Source organism: Zophobas morio, unplaced genomic scaffold, assembly GCF_036711695.1.
Source record: "Zophobas morio isolate AGI-343-1 ecotype UQ-CSIRO unplaced genomic scaffold, CSIRO_AGI_Zmor_V1 ptg000017l, whole genome shotgun sequence".
Taxonomy (NCBI): Eukaryota; Metazoa; Arthropoda; class Insecta; order Coleoptera; family Tenebrionidae; genus Zophobas; species Zophobas morio.
The window spans coordinates 5,122,078-5,140,113 of NW_026972122.1; the positions used below are offsets into that span (position 1 = coordinate 5,122,078).

At 36.4% G+C, this 18,036-nt stretch overlaps 1 protein-coding gene across 1 annotated transcript; it reads right to left on the reverse strand.

Moving 5' to 3' along the window:
- Nucleotides 1-266: 266 nt before the first annotated feature.
- Nucleotides 267-3,287, reverse strand: Vvl (ventral veins lacking). The gene has a single exon (XM_064057594.1). The coding sequence runs from the start codon at nt 3,085-3,087 to the stop codon at nt 1,867-1,869; it is 1,221 nt and encodes a 406-aa protein (XP_063913664.1). The 5' UTR covers nt 3,088-3,287; the 3' UTR covers nt 267-1,866.
- Between the last annotated feature and the right edge of the window lie 14,749 nt (nt 3,288-18,036).

Here is an 18,036-nt window from a genome sequence, read left to right on the forward strand (position 1 = left end):
GAACAATGGATTATTCAAATCGTCGAAGGATTCACTTACCTTGACGGGGGTGGCGCGTTAAAGGCATGAGGACGCCATCTGACGGCGGCGAAACCGTAAAAAGTGCAGTATTATTATCCAATCAATCTAATTTGTGGAGCGAAGTGTAAAGAGTTTTTTCCTCGGCATGTGGGTCGGAATAATTGATTGAAATCTCAACGTCGAGTCCATAAGGGCGCCGTGATTAATTCCGAGGTTATCGAAAGAAAAAGAAAATAAAAGAGCAATTTATAAACAGTGTCTAATTTTATTGATTTTTATTTTTGGACATTGATAAAAATACAATATACACAAATATCCTCTCTCTCTATAATACAGTAAACATTGTTGGATTTTTACAAAAACATCTTTATACACAGTTGCTTGTCGAAAGACGAACAGAACGAAACTCAAGGAACTATCGAGGCGTACAAAACTTTTAATTTGGAAACGATCTCTACGGGGATTGCGTTATTATATGGTTTTTTGATGAAATTTATGTCCATTAGCTATCAACTCAACTAATAATGGTCGTTTTAAATGGGGATTTTTTCTCAAATAACTGCTTAAACAGGTTTCGAGATCGTATAACTGAACGTGTTTCTACATAGCAGAAATTTCGTTGATTAACACACACCACTGTCATATAATTTAGCATATTTATGGACCGTGTTTGTCACATGTGTCTGAGAAATATTTGATAAAGTGCTTAACATGGGATTCAAAGATAATCGCCGTATCTCCGGTCAAATGTCAGAGTCATACCTGTACGCGTACAGTGCGTGGGTCCTCTTTTTTTTCATTTTTTTTTTAATTTTTTTAATTTTTTATCGAGAACGCGCGAAAACACAACGAAAACGAACAGTAGTAACAGTAGTAAGTAGTAGTAGTAAAAAAAGAGGACTCACCGAGAGAGGTATGAGATGATCCGTCGCACCACAACACAATTTCGTGATGGAAATAATTTTTTTAAAATCACTGACTAGAAATGAACGATGGATTAATGATTCAAGCGACATAACGAGGGTACGATTGAAATAATACAGCAGAGAGGGCTATTTTAAAAACATTTTTCGATTTAATTTAGTCACACCGTACAACGATATATAATTAATTATAATTATAATAATAAATATGTACACATGAATCTATGACCAAAGAGACAAGAGTACGGTTTCGTTATTCGTTCGCAAGAATTTGTTTTTGTTATCATCCAAAAATAAAAGTCAAGAGAGTCATCAACTGGATCGCACGACACTAACCAAAAACTTTAATAAACAACATAAGAACAACTTTATATTTTTTAAATATATACGACATTCTATACATTATAAACTTACATCGTAAATTGTTTTATTCGTCAACCGTCCCGGTGTATATTTTAAGTATAAATCACGACTTTGCTACTGCTCCAACAGTAGTCGATTCTTCTTATTTACAAAAACGTAAGATTAGCAGCATTCGCCTATTATTATATTACACTCACGTCGAACGACGCGTATCACTCTTCTTATTTACAGGTAATATACAACACACGTCCAGAGTTAGTTTTTGACGATGACAAGGTACTCACTCGCACTGCACGGCGCATTAACAACAACAAAAAATATTATTAATAATAGTATAAACTAGTTCTTGCAGGGGGTGTAAAAGTCAGTCCACTAGGACCTCCGCGACGGCAGGAGTTTAAGCACGGATCCTTTTTTGAGGTAGCGTTGATAATAAACGGAACAGTCACGCGCCGTCGGCCGACATTTTTTTAATTTTCTCAAACACACTTGGGGGCGGCGTTCACGATCACTAGCCGTTATCGCTGTGGTGCAGCAAGGAGGCCCAGTGGGCTGGATGCTAGTGCGCCGTCAGCTGGTGTCCCATGCCTTGCGGGGACAGCATGGGCGGACTGTGGGAGTGCGAGTGCTGGCCCATGGGCGAGCCGTGCATGTCGGGGTGGTGGCCGTAGTTGGGGTGCATGTGCCCTCCCGGCGGCATTCCCTCCATCATCTCGCCGCCGAGGGTGTTCGGCGGCGTCATCCTCTTCTCCTTCTGCCGCCGGTTGCAGAACCACACCCGCACCACCTCCTTTTCGAGCTGCAGGCTGTCGGCCAACGACGAGATCTCCTGTGCCGAGGGCTTCGGCTGCTTGTGGAAGTGCTGCTCGAGGGCGCCCTTCACCGACACCTCGATGCTCGTGCGCTTTTTCCTCTTCCTCCCTTGTGCCGCGATTTTGTCGATCGACGTCGGCGAACCCGTCGTCGAGTCGGCCTCCTCGAGCCACTTTTGCAACAGCGGTTTCAGCTTGCACATGTTCTTGAAACTCAGCTGGAGCGCCTCGAACCGACATATCGTGGTCTGCGAAAAGACGTTGCCGTAGAGGGTGCCCAGAGCCAGCCCGACGTCCGCCTGCGTGAAGCCCAGTTTGATCCGACGCTGCTTGAACTGTTTGGCGAAGGCCTCCAGGTCGTCGCTCGTCGGCGTCTCGTCCTCGCCGCCGCTGACGTCGCGGTCGGCGTGCTGGGGGTGGTGCGGGCTCTGCATGTCCCGGTGCAGCGGGTGGTGGATCTGCGGCGGCTGGTGGTGGGCGAGCATGCCGTTCATGGCGGCATGGTACTGCTGGAGCGGCGAACCGGCCCCGCCCGGGTTGTAATGGGCCGAGGAGACGGGCGCGTGCCAGGCGTGCGGCGAGCCCATCCCCTGTTGCTGTTGCTGGCGGTGGTGCATCATGTCGGCCTGCTGCGCCAGAGGCTTGACGTCCTGGTGCGGGTGGTGGTGCGCGTGGTGGTGCATGCCCGCCATGGAGGCGGCCCACGGGTCGGCGCCCGGCTGCAGGCTCACCCAGGGGTTGGTCGCGGACAACGAGACGGCGGCGTGGCCGCCGGGCGACGGCGAACTCGCCATGTGGTGGTTGTGGTGGTGGTGATGCTGCGGCAAATACTTCATCTCGTTGGCGTCCGCAGCGGACCGGGGCGAGGCGCTGGCGTGGTAGCCCCCGACTATGTTCATCCCTACGACGCTGCCGTCCAGGTCCGCACTTACCGCACTACTCGCCGGAAGGTACGTCGTGGCCGCCATGCCCTGCAAGGGCCGCCCAACCACCGAGTCCACACTGTCTTCGTGCTCGTACACTTTGCCACCGTCGTACACACGCACTGGATCCACGGCCGTTAGCGCCGCCACCGACCACGGAATGTCATTTAAACAAACCAAAAAACTGGCAAATGGTCAGCTCTCATGCGTTATGCATTCCGCACGGCGACTCTGCATCTACTACAGACCCAACGCGAACTCTGCTCGCCGCCGCTGTTCCTTTCCCCCTCCACCGGCGCCCTTCCTCCCAATGCGCGCGCCATTGGTAGCGCCTCACTCGTCGTCGCGACGTGACGTCACGCGCACCTCGCGAACGGTTGGCTGCGGCGCGCGCGAGCCCGCCCCGCAGCTCGCCCCCACCTCGGAGGGGAAATGTTTACACTCGGCAGGACACGGTAGCTAGGCAACAGACCGTGCACGACTCACATACGCCGCCGGACGCGACGGAACATTATTGACCAAAAGACACGAAAATTCCCCAATTAACGACCGAAAATCCCTGCGACGGGAAAAAATCGAAAACCCGCCCCGCCCCGCCCGTCGTCCCTCTGCAGCCACCACGAAAAAGTTAATTTGTGCGATCAAAAGTCACCTGTTGCGTACACAAATCATAGTTGGCTTGTGCCACAGTGAAATTAACATGGAATTTGCAATACAATGGGGCATTAGCAGTTGCACCTTATACATATGTATGCTGTCCGAAACGCTGCTCCGCTGGGGTAAATTTATAATATCGGCCCGCGCGAGATCCTCGCATCGCCCCGATTTTCGGACGAAAGACCACCTGATGGAGGCGAGGTGGCTGCGATGATTATCCTACAGGACGTTCGCGACGGAGCGGTGCTCGGATTCCGGGATCTCGATCGCCGGCTCCCTAATGGTATTTTAATTCGATTCGCGATGTTCCGATGCTTTACATACCTATTAGTAGAATGTTGTTTAAAAGAATATCTGCTAATTTATCGGTTAGGTAAGCAGTGTTGAAATTTCCACAGACGTATGCATAATGCAGCTACGGTCTGTTATTGTTTGTTTGTTTTGCGTTTTTCCGACAGACGCTTCGTCTAGACAGGTATATTTTTCAGCGCCTGGTATTCTTCTCGTTTTGAATCCTGCGCGTAAACAGAAACCTTTTTCTAAATACGTAAAATACACTCTCATATATGACGTGTAAGAATCCGGGCTACATTTTTTCCACACACAAAGTTAAAAAACTCTGGTAACAGCTTTTTCGACAGACAGCTTTCTTTTCATAAATTTTAAAGTTGGAGCTGTGGGTTACTTACTTTCTCCAAATTTGTTTTTCTGTGTTGTGCAAACAATATAAAAAATATATATTTTTAAAAATTTCCACGTCTCATTGTCTTAACTATTATAATCAAGAAGACTTTGTCCGCAATTAAATTCTCACTGCGTGAAAATTAATCAAGAGTAATATCGATTAGTCTGTGAACACTGTGAAGTAGAGAGTTGGTTTTAATTAAGTTTTTGTGTTTCTTGACTTTTTATTTCGTATAACTAGTGCAAACAAGCAAATCTTTTTCGCAGACTGTTTTATGAGAAACGACGAAAATATACCAGTTTTTTTATTAGAACCAAAAGAAATCATTAATTGTCCGTTTACTTATCTGTTATACGTAGTCAACAAACCCCGGCCCAGATTGGTTGGTCCAAATACGAAACATTATTTGTTATAAAAATAAATAATAAATAATAATAAATTTGTAAATGTACTGTATATTATAGGTAATAATATGACAATCTAAGACCTATACCTGCTTTGGGAACATATAATTTTACGGAATCATCAATAATATCAGAAATATTAATTTCAACACAGTTCACCTATTTACTGAAGTATCCTCATTGTAAGTCAACATAAACTGCATGTTATTAAAAATATGAAAGAACAAAAAATCAACAATAAGTAAGTATTAAAAGATGCGTCACAAAAGCTCAACAGTTAATGTATGCTTACTCTTACAACGTTATTTAACTGTGGAACTAGTACCTAAATTAATTTGGCCAGAATTACAACTGGTTTCGTTGAAAGGACGCTTTAACGTAATTTTAAAGTGTGAAACGTCGGTTGAATGCAGGTTTTTGTTTGGGTTGTGGTAGTAGCAAAATATTTTAAGTGAGCCTCCGTACAAGTGCAACAACCCGTCTCCAAATAATCGGATAGTCCGTCAAAAGTCGGACCTTCCTCCGACCGTCCCTTCGAAAAATAAAAACATCCCCTTAAGCGCCTTTAAATAAACATATCAGTTCCGAAACGTCATTCACGCTTTTCGAGCAATTTGCAAACTTCACGTTCCAAACGGCCGTGTGAAAATAGCTATGTAAACATCAGAATATTTTACCTGCGTCCAGATGTTGTCAAGGTCGGTTCTACTTGTTTAAGCGAGAACTTCCCTAATAAATATTGCAGGTACTCTTTCTCGTAAATTGCGAATTTCCCCCATTCGCCCATAAACCCATTGTGGCGGCGTTTTTACCTGGCGAGGTGTCGTGGGCGTACCAGCGCGCCGAAACCAGACGACAGTTCCTGTAACAGGAGCCATCCCGGAGGACCTCCACCACCTGAACCGCACCTGGAGAAAATTTCTAGTTTCGGGTTATATAACATAATGCCGCTGGAAATTCGTGTAATGACGCACCCTCGGTGTGACCCCAACCCTCGACGAACCCCTTATCTCTCATCTGCGCAGAAGAATAGACAGATAACCTTTCTAAACTGATTTGTCTCTTTCAATAGCATCCGACTGCATTGTTCTTTTTTTCGCCTTTTTTTCGGTTGCGAGCTCGAAAAGTTGAGGAGAGCGCAATTGCGTGGAGCAGGTAAAGTCGGTCGTTGCATGACTTTTGACCAGTGCGAAGAATTCCATTTTTAGGGCTTTGGGAACGGTCTAGACGGGGTGGCGATCAGGTAGAAGTCATCCGTGTTGTGACAACGACGTCAGACGGATTCGGGTTTTTAACTATAATGCTTTTGTTGGGTTTTGAGCCGATTTGCAGAAAGGTGCGGGGTTTTCCGGTGTTGTAAATAAGCAAATTTGAGGTAAATAGCGCCAGAACAAGTGATGAAAAGACAGCGACAGGTGAAGGGTGGTCCGAAAGTCTATTATTTTAACGATATTTACGATTCTATTCATCGTTTCAATAACGTTTCTGTGCTTGTACCTATTGAATAGTTTGTTTGCTAAAATCAAGAGACTAAATACTTTTGTTCATTATACAAAGCAATCGGTCGCAGGGCCAGACGTCTCATGTCATATAAAGTGTGGTCAAAAAGCATAACATAAGCAACACTTTAAAAAACGCGAATCTTGAACTCATGCACAAAACGATAAAAAAGCTCGTTTGGCGTTAAATTAGATTAATTTTGTTAGTCTGTTTTCAAAACATTAATAGGTATCTGAAATCTATTATGAATTTAATAACAATAATAATAAAGTGAAATCGAAGCATTCAAGCCGAGAACATTTTCGAAAATTTTGTGTTTCATTCCGTTTAATTATTCCTCATTTCTACATGTTATTTTATTAAATAACTAAAAATGAAATATCGATATAAATGTGTCAAATAAATGTGTTACTTCAGAAGTTATTTATTGATCTATTTTTTTGAATCGTAATCTTACGTAAATATACTTAAGTTAACGCAGTTTAGTACCCTTTGAACTTAAAGCAACGACAAACAAAATTCTAATGAATAATAATTTATATGGAATGTTAAAATAATTTTTCGTTTCGTTAGGTCTTTAAAGAATAGATTCAAAATATTTTGCAATTAGTTAAATTAGACAATTATAACATGTGATCAACAAAAAACGTCTTCAAGTTGGCACTAGACGAGCAACGTATTTTCACATCGTCTATCTTCTTATAACAAGGAAAGAAGGAAACAGCCAGGATAAGATAAAAGAGGATTTTTATTGGTCTTTGGTTATATAATCAAGTAAATATATAAGTATACGTTATATCACGGTAATCAGACTTCTGTGATTTTTACAAATCCGTTGTTAAAATTACAGTGTCAATTAAGAATTTTAACTTATCGTCACAATCTGGACGTAAGATATAACGTATGTGTTTTTGAGTTAAATTTAGGTGAGACACTGTGTAGATAAGTAATATTAATAATAGTAGATAGTACTTCCGTGTAAATAAACCAAAGGGAAGATAGAAGTCAGCGCACACTACTTATTAAGGATAGAAAAAAATGAGAGCCTAAAGTTGTACAGTTGCTTGAATAGAATATATTAAAATTATTGTCGACTATACAGAGTGTTTTGTTTTTGAGGCACAATATAGGTATAACTTAGTTTTATAAATAGAACACCCTATATATTTTTTCATATTGTCAATAGCGTCTTCCTAAGCTTTATAACCATAGTTTATTATTGAAATTCCGTCGCGACGATTTTTTCTAAATTCAAATAAAACGTTAGAATTCTCATATCAAATATCGATATTTCAGTTTGTTCAAATAGAATAGCCTGTATTGTATTATTACTATTAACTCGTTGTTAAGAAGACTCTGCCGCACTCGAAAAAAATGCTTAAAAAATCTGTGGATCATATTTTTGAAAACATTAAACTTCAAAATTGAAGAATTAACTCAAACGAAAATCTAAAATTCCGATATAAATTGTCAAAAATGATATCTGTCAACAGTAAAAATGAGATGAATCATATTCTGGCAAATTATTAATAAATTATTAATAACTGATTGTTCAGCTGTCTATTTTAGGCAGTAGTTCGTTAAAACAAATGAAAATTATCAAGTTAATTTTTCAACTTTGACGTTGAATATTTTCAAAAGTTTGATGCAGGGATTTTTTACCATTTTTTCTTCAAAGCCTTCTTAACAACATAGGTATATCATCGAGCACCTACGTCATTTTATATCACTCTGTATATCTTGCTCTCTTTTTTTAATGTCAGTGTGTTCCTCAAAAGAATAAAAAATCAGAAAACTGTCAGATGAAAACAGAAAATTCTCCAGAAAAGAAATAGAAGAAAAAAAAACAGAATAAGGACATATAAAAAATTGAGTCAAATGTATATAAATTCAGGCATGTTTCATACGTTTTGAAAATTGTCAGCCAAATTAAAAACTAAAATAAAACCAAAATTGACAAGAAAAAGGGTCTTCTTTTATTTGAGAACAAAGTATATTCAAACTTAGCAAAAAATAAATGTTTTTTTCATTTTACATACAGGGTGTTTACTAACTAAACATGTTACAAAAACTCGGGAGGCTATTCCTTGGCTTATTTTTTAAAATAACGGAATTATTTTTGTCGTACTTGGATGATTTTCGAAAAGACGCTTCGTTTCCAAGATACATGAGGGTAAAGCTTTTGTCCAATGTATTTCTTTTATTTTTATCACCTCGTATTTTCGAAACAGCCTGTTTCCGAATATCGTTCAAGGACAAAAAATCTTATAAAATCGAATTAGTAAACGCCCTGTATAAAAATTTAAGTGAATTTTTTAAAAAGTAGATTGACAAATAAAATACACTCGTACTTTGTCTTTAAAATAGTGAAAACAGGACGCTGAAGAAACATACAGGGTGTTCACAAGATGGCGCACCAACTCAACAGTAAATGCATTGTTAAGTTCACAAGTCTAAAGTTCGGGGAAAGCCATTAAAATTTCTTACGTCAATTTGACGTTCAAACAAAATATCGATTCAGATAGATAGATAAAAAACGTGAAAACTTAGCTACAGTTGTCATATTCATTCTAAGCAATTTTTAAGATTCTGATACATTATAAAATGAAGAATACAATGAATAAAGGACAAGATATCTCCAAAATTATTTTAAATAATAAGGTAGGTATTCAGCACAAAATAGCAAATCAAAATATGGTAAAACTTTGAAAAGAAAAATTAAAGTTTCTACATTTGGACAAAACAATGTTTTAAAGATGTCATAGGGCTAGTGCGCAATTTTTGAACATCCTGTATAGCTGAAATTTAAAAAAATGTGATAAAAATATATAAAAAGACAAGATTTATGTCAGCGACTGTAACAAAATTAATGTCAAATAATTTTTTCTATAGATATTCTACCGAAAAATTTTTAATTACTCAGGTGATTCGATTTCTTGCAAAATACGTGAAGCACACATTCAGAAAAACGATACAAAAATAAATTATTTGAGCCTATTTAATAGCAATTTATAGCAGAGTTTCCAGTTTCTGTTATTCCATAACAACATGTTTTCTTTGAAAGTGAATCAATTTCAATAATTTGTTTGTGTTTATTTAGACTTTCTTGGAAAAGACATCGTCGTAAATGCAATAAACAAACATTAAAAAAATAATTGCTAAATTTTAGCATTTTCCGTAACTTCAGACTATTTTCGTTTTTATTCATACAAGCCGACGGCTTGAAACTTTGTTAAACGTACGTCATATTTTAATTCTCTTACGTTACTTTGACATTTATTTTGATAATAATTGTACTAGTTGTGATAAGATAATATGGTCAACTCTAAACGTGAAATTAATGGTCGTTAGTTGTATACATATTAAAATAAAGATATGTTTACTTTTTTTTTGTTTAATTCAAGAAATACTATTATTTTTGGAAAAATATACTTATTTATCGTAAGTATTAAAATTTTACAAAAGTTGTGGTCATTCTATCTCCCTATTTGCTTTTGTTAAAATAAACCTCCCTTTCGTCACTTGTGGCAAAAGTGTGCTTAGTCGTCTAATTTTTTTCTTATTGCGTATGAATACCTGTTATCACTGTAAAGCTCTCTACCCACCCTTCCAGTATTTGCCGAGACCTTTCACCCCCGCACGACACTTAAGCCTCGTTTATGTAACCGATCGTAACCGTAAACGCGTCGTAATTGCCCCAATAAGACGCACATATCGTCGGCTGGTCGTACTTCCTAAAATTAAAGATGCATTTACAAATAGATCGTAACCGTAAAAGGCTAATGCCGGCATTTATGGATTATGCAAATTGCCGATGCGACTGCTATCTCTGACTCCGGGCGATGGCGATGCAGGTGTCTTTACAAAATTTTTATTAAATTGTAGTTGGACGGCGTTACAGGAAAGTTTAAAGAAACGAAATTAGCCGCATTTAATGATATGTTGGTTGATTATAAATGTTACAAAATTAACAGCGTAAAAAATTTACGGTTCGAGATACAATCGGTTTTGTGAGGTGATTATAATCGATGTATCCAGTCGCAATTAGGAAAATAACTTAATAAGGCGGTTTTTAATTATGCTTTTTCTGAGTGAAGGGTAGGGCCGTGTTTGCGTTGGTAGATGCGGATTTGTTGATATCGCAGTTTCTTTGAAGCAATAACGATAGCGGTTTCATCGGTTTATTAATGTATGATTGCTGCAATTAAGTGGTAATTCTATCATCGCTGTTAAGTTGGAAGTGTTAATTCTGTTTAATTTTATGAAACTGACACGGTAGAATTTTGCTAGCGCAACCTCAAAAAACCTAGGAATGGTTGTTGAGTAAATTATCTTATCTCGTTTTTGTGGCGCTGGAATTGTTAACTGAGTCATCAAACACATGTCGGCTTTAAATTGTAGGTAGGTGTTTTCTGGAAACGATATATCAAGTATTATTATTATTTTTGTAGTGAAATTAATAGGTTTTTACTTTTAAACAAATAAAATTATTCATTTTTAATGATTCATACGTTCCCCATATACTCGTACCTACATATTTACTAAGTATTTACTTTAGATTGAAATATACATTAGGTACGTTATGTGATTAATTTTGCTTTTACAGTTGTTTGGTAGTTCCATTTTTACGTTAAATTTTTAGTTTCTTGTTAAAATGGAAGATTTCTGTCGAAATTATCTAGTTACAGTTCTCTCTCTTCTTTACGCAGCATAATAAAATTCGAAGTTTTGCCTATTGTGTTCTTTTGTGAACATTTTTCGAAAACATGCACAGAGACACACTCTCGTCTATTTTCTTCCCCAGTTCGTCAATTAAAATGTGTAAATAAACTTGTGGCCATAAATACTATAGGACAAATACCTCAAAGAGTTGCCGAATACCTAAAACTTCAAGATCCAAAATCTTACACAGGACATGCTTTTAGACGGACGTCGGCGACTTTGTTGGTAAATATTGGAATGATGTTTTTGCACTTAAACCTCACGGCGGCAGTCGCTGAGGGACATATAGTAGACTCTTTATTAACTAAAATAGAGTGTCTTGAGACGATTTTACATAGTAACTGTAGTAACGTTCCTACGACTGAAGATATAGAAATACGCGAAAACAAATTACATTAGTTAGTTCTAACTCAAATTCATTTGCTTTAAAAATAGGTGATAAAAGCGAGGGAAAATTATTAAATTAAATAATTGCACAAATTTTACGTTGAATTTTTATAAATAAACCAAAAAACATTTAATAAAACATTTATAAATTATAAACAAAAACAAAACCAGCAAAAGAAAAATCAGTTAAAGCATAATCAACTAAACGCTAGAGAAGATGTTCAAAATTCCTGTCTTATGCATATAAGTAAGCTCGTAATGTGTCCAAATTTTGATGATTTTTTGTAGAACTGCTAAGATAAGACTGATTTTGGCAGACACCATACCCTGTAAGAAAAGAGAGGGTGGGTGGGCGGGCTTAGTAGCTGCTAAGACAAGACTGATTTTGGCAAAAGACATATCCTCTAAGAAAAGAGAGGGTGGGAGGGCGGGGCTAAAATTTTTGTGTGAACTTCAAAATTTTGCTAAAAGAATAACAAATTACAAAAAACGGAAAAATAATTCATTTGGTATTTTATAAATCGACTCTGATCTGGTCTGCTTTGTGCTAAATTACCTTAAGCAATGATTAGATTGTTATTCTGGTAGGAAATTACGGATTGTCACAAAATGAGCGTAGAGTAGCTAGACAAAATCCAGTTCACTACTGTAATATGTATGACACATTTTCTTGAAAAATAAGTAGGTTGATACCTACTAAAGTTGTGTCTTACGGAAAAAAGTTAACGGTTATGATCTGAAGTATTTAGATCCAAAAATTTGTCAACAAATAAATACTTGTAATGTTTTTATTTTATTTCGAGGTGAAACCAAAAATATTGTTACGAAATTCATGATGATTCATCCTCAATGCGACTGAACGACGGAGCGCTAAAGAAACGCCTGGAAACGGAAGTCGGAGAAGTCTAGAAGCGGTGACGTAAGGTTTCGAGAAGGATCGCGGACTGTTTAAATAGAGTCCACCTGTGGGGAACGGATCATTCAGCTAGTTGAGTCAAGAGCGTCCAGTGAAATTCACCGGAACAATTTCTGTACATAATCGTTGCAATAGTTAGTCGTGTAAATTCCAGTAAAGAAATAAATTGTTGAGTTTTACCTACGCCGGATTTTATTCACCCGTACAACGTATAGGGTTTGTTTAATGAAATAGTGGCATATGATTTCCAAGTCAATATTGCTACAATTATTCTTATCATACTTAATAATTCTAGCGTTATTAACTTTGGAACCATATTCCACTAATTCAGTATGTGTCCTATAATTATTGTAATTAAATCGCCAATTTTACCGACTCTCATGATTAGAGTTCTACTAAAAAAAAAATTAAGCAATATAGTAATTCTTGTTTCGAGAAATAATAAAATTATTTATATCGAAGTTTTGTTTACGAGTTTTACTCCTTACACCAGAGTTTGCCTTCAAAATCATACTATCCTTTAATGCAAATGTTATTAATTCAAACTTAATGGGAATATTAAAAAGCTAATAATTTTACTTTAATAGTACCCAGTATTTACATTTTTATCGAAAGCTACACTTAACTTGTAGTAATAAATATCATTAACTTTGACATGATAATTATGTTAGGTGATAATTTAAAATCAAGTACAAAAGTTTCATTTCTTTAGTTTTGAGAAAGGAGAGAAATCATATTTAACAATGTTTCAGTTTGTCAAAAAATTTATGTAACACGATTTTTTGTTTGCTGTTCAGTACTAAATTATCGAGATAACTTCAGTTCCGGTTTTTTTTGTTTTTGAAAAAATGTTTCGGCAATATTTATCATTAGGGTAAATGTGTACAAGAGTGCGAATATGTATAAGAGTACGCACTGATGATTTCTGCTTATTAGTGCCATCTGGGTAAGATGAAGTTATACCATTCAGAATTTAATGCTAAACCTGAGATAAAGGTGCAAAAGTGACCTGAATATAGTTTATAGTTTGGTCGTACTGACGATTTTATGTTCACACGTTGTGTGGATGTAATTTTTACCGCTCATAGTTTTAGTTTTTTGTAAGGTACGTACCAGTTCTTTTATTTTACAGTAATAATTGTCATTAGTTGTAACTTTTAAGGTGTCGTTATACACTAACAGTTTTACACTTTCTGTCAATCAAAAGCTTTTAACTTTGAAAACATTAGGTTATGTACAAATGTACAAGAGTGCGCAGCGAGGTATTCTATAAGAGTGCGCATTGCTTGCAATACGTAGTCTAATAGTCTTGGAGATACATATCATACGATACTGCATTATTTAACTCTACTACTTTGTACTGCTTCTCAAGTTGTGTGGTGGTGGTTATGGTGATTTTTTTTTTATTTTTACTTCCTGAGCGTGTTGTAATCGAGTCCGTCGACCGACTCTTTATTTTTACGTTTTCTCGTCTTTTCAAGACCCCTAGAGTACGAAGAAATAGGTCCCCCGTTTTATGTGTAGTCTGTAGTCACTTATTCCCATTTATTTTCACCTTAGAAACAAATAATTTTTCATAAAATGTAATGCGTACTCATAAGCGTTGAAATGCGCACTCTTGTGCAATGAACTGTCTAAGAGCGCGCATTTACACATCTTGACAAAAATTGAAATTACTCTTAAAATATAGTGCTGTTGGGACGTACAATTAAATATATCTGATCTCTAAACATGTATATAACGAACCTATATCATAAAATTTGTCTATCCAAAAAAATTAAAAAGTTGTTGACAGTTTTCCACTAAGTGCGTACTCTTGTACACATTTACCCTATGTCTAAAATTTATGAGAAATTACATAACAAAAGTGTCTAGGAAATCTAAATTTACAACTATTTTTCAGCCTTAGCTTAACAGAAATACAGTCTTAGGAATCATATACAGAATGAGTCCTTAAGCACTTACAAATTATTAGTTATTTTTAACCACACAGTGTTATAATTTTACTTGGTCTGATTAGTGCTTTTTAGGCCCTAAAGCGTATTTCATTTTGAAAATTCCAATGCCACGTTATCAAGTTATTCCTATTTTAATAGGTGTCCTGTATGAAAAATCTGAGATATGATTGTTTGAAAATTATAATAATATAATTTAGGTTTTTTACAAACACTCTGTATACCACACAGGCATGATTCCACGTAGAAAACTTCCTCGGGGCGGAGGGGGGCACCCTTAAATTTTTGTAATATACTCTCTACTTGGATGCATACAGGGTATTGATAAATTTAATGATTTATGTCTAGTGGACTATGAAATTCGTTAATTAATGTGCCGCTTCATTTGATTGTTATTTCGTATAAATCACAAAGGATACGGAAAAATGTAGAGTCTAGAAGAAGATAAATTTATTCTCTATATAACGTGTCCACAAATTTCTCTATGTAACAGAACGGCAGTTTATAAAAAAACAGTTTACCATCATCATTTTTTTAAATTTTGGTGAAATTTTTCATCATGCATTTTTAAAAAACAATATCTCAGTCATTATTTATGGAAATTTGGGAACGCAGTTTTCGCCATTATTTTCAGCTTACAGAACTCTAAACACAACCAAGAAACATTATCGACTTTTTTTGTTGGAAATGAGATACAGTAAAAGCTATTTTTTCGACAAACTCCAGAGTTCTGTAAGCTGAAAACAGTGGCGAAGACCGCGTTCCGAAATTTCCATAAGTAACTGAGATATCGATTTCTAAAAATACTTAGGGAAAAATTCCACCAAATTGCGAAAAAGAAAATGATGATAAGTTGTTTAAACAAAAATAAAAAACTCTTTTTTGTTACATAGCGCAAGTTATGGACAGGTTGTAATATTAAAAATTAGTATTAAAAGACAAGTTTGACCGTTTTTAAAACATAAATTGTTTTTATTTCTAATGAACCGACAATGTTGTTTCGCTTATTCTTTGTGCTAAGTTTCTTGTATTAAACATGTTTTTTGGCGATTAGTTAAACACCCTGTATAGTATCTGCAGTACTTACTTAATCACAATCACAATGTTATGGTGTTATAACTGATTAAATGAAAATAGTTATGACATCTTGCCAACAACAGCTAAACTGTCAACGAAGCGTCAACGGTCAATAAGATTTTAAAAATTCATAGAATCTTCTTAAAGTTCTACGTTTTGAAATCATTTTTTATGTAACTATAAGTTCGTTTCTCGCTCTGATGCATCTTAAACCGACTAACTTTACTTTGGACTTAAGTCACTTTTAACGTGTAAATATTTTGTTTACTACGTAGTAACAAATTTATAACCGAAGTAACCATAAACAAATATAATGACGACATTTCGATAAAATAAAGCCCAGCTGTCTCGTTCCCCAGCATCAACCCATATAAAACAGTTAGTTAATTAAACGTTGTTGAACGAATGTGTTGTAAAATCCGGCGACAATTATAATAACCCCAAGTAAAAAAAGTAGTTTATGTGGCGGCTCATGTTGACTGAATCCTGATTTACAAGTGGACCGTAACCGCTAGCCATAAACTAGACAAAATGACAGCTTTAAACCAATCGACAAGTAATGAATTTGTCCAAGCTAGCGGCGATTTGCAATAATTTCAGCGATTGTTGCTATTTTAGTAGCACGATTATTATCCCCATTAGGAATTCTGGTATAATTGAACCAGTTTAAGATTCACTTAACGGACCTCGACGTGATAATTTTTACACCGTGTAGCACATCTCCGCTTTCCCGCCTCAATTTCGTTAATAAGCCGAGCCGTCGACTCCAAATAACAAATAAAACAGACTTTAATTTTTTCCCTTGATGAGAAGCCGGAAAGGCAGTTTCGGCCGTTTTGTGATACGGAATAAACGTCTCAATCAATATTCACAACGACTTTCCACAAATTAGTTTTGTAGAGGAGGCCGTTCGGATGAAGCCATAAAGGACAGAACTGTTGAATTACGATATAGATACAGAACGAATTAATTTTCTTGTTATGGTTCTAGCATGCCCAATAAAAATGTAAATAACTTAGGCACGTACATGTGTTCTGAAATGCCACCACCGCGCCTTCATTAAATATTGATACGAACTAGTTGAAAATATAGTGGACGCTGGAAAAAATGCGAAATATAGTAATTTAATGCATCGACTCGATTGCATTTTCATTGGGTTAGCGGAGACGGCTAATTTCACTTTCATTAATTGGAGTAAATTATTGTGCGAGGGCTTTTTTATGAATGCGTTCGTTTTTTGTACGATAGTTACTCCAATTTCGCCGAGGCGGTTGCTGAGGCGGTAAAAATGAATCCAGAGGAAAGAATGGAAGGCGTGCCGCCATCTGTGCGGTGGAAGCGTAATTATCACGTTGGCTGTGCGAAGGCAGGAAGTGTCGTGCCGTTTCCTATTTCGTTTTTTCTTTTATTGTTATCGATTCGCAGTGCTTGTGGGAAATTAGAAATTGCAGGTCGCATTGTTAATATAATTATTGCTGCATTTTTTGTGTGTTGCCTATCAATTATTGTTAATGTATGCATTCCAAATTAAAATAGCTGCGAACGATTTGTTTTAAAACTTGTTTTCGAATTTAGATAAAATGACACTGTTGTTTCAATAAAATGTGGATTTTCGAAGTTGGATAATGTCCTAGACCGCATGATATTATCGTTAAAATTATGTTTAGCATTTTTAATGGTCCACGAGCTGACATTTCGTAATTCCGGAGGCAAATTTACTCGGTTTTGTTTTATTCTGATGAATGTTAAAAGTTGTACAATTAAGATATGCCATTATATCATAATTTCAGTTAAACAAAAACATTTTAAATTAGTGATTAATAGAAACTTTAATAATGAAATGTTATATACATGATATGCAAAAATGAAAAATCAGAAACTGTTTATCTTGCCATTTCTTTTTTAAATTAAAATCTCTTTTGTCATTCTTTTGCAAACGTTAACAACCTCGAACTCGACTACCACCTCGTCAAAAAAGACAGCACAATAGATTGGTTAATAATGTCTAGATCGGTGAAGATTTCCAAATGAATAAGAACTGAGTTTAATGAGAATAATTTAATTAAGGACATATATGGAAATCTATATTCCCTCACAATATCTCTCTTCCACATTCGAATGTCCATTTTAATGGGAAAAGTTGTCAAGTTAGCATAGCTTTTTGATAGAAGTAAACAGTGAAAAACGTATACGTTTTATTAGTTTATACTATTGTTTATAAATGATTTTTAACAACTGTCGTCGATTAAATTTTAGATTTATTGTTAACATACTTCATAATGTTTACAAAAAACTACTGCCAACTTGATGACTTTTTCGATAGAATACTCGATATTAAACGGGCACGATCCTCAATTGCTCATTAATTAATACAGATAGAAAAAAACTATACTGAGTGTTTTGTTTTTGAGACGAAACAATATTTTTACACACTTTAATTAGCCTGTTTTTGTGATTTATAAGCACATTTGACTTTTGAAACTCCGATGCGATGTTGTGTTTTTTTTAACATTTTAATATACAGAGTGTTTACAAAACAGCTGTAAAATCTATCGGTATTTCTGTATTTTCAAATATGTAGAATACTCTGTATATTATTACTGCGTTTTACTCTGTTTTTTATTCTCCTTCTTTCGTAATGTTGCAAAAGACAAAATGGTAGAAGAGTGAGATGTAGTAGGAAAATACAGG

Coding starts and splice junctions, on each gene's coding strand:
- Vvl (XM_064057594.1), bottom strand. CDS start 3,087: ATGGCGGCCACGACGTACCTTCCGGCGAGTAGTGCGGTAAGTGCGGAC.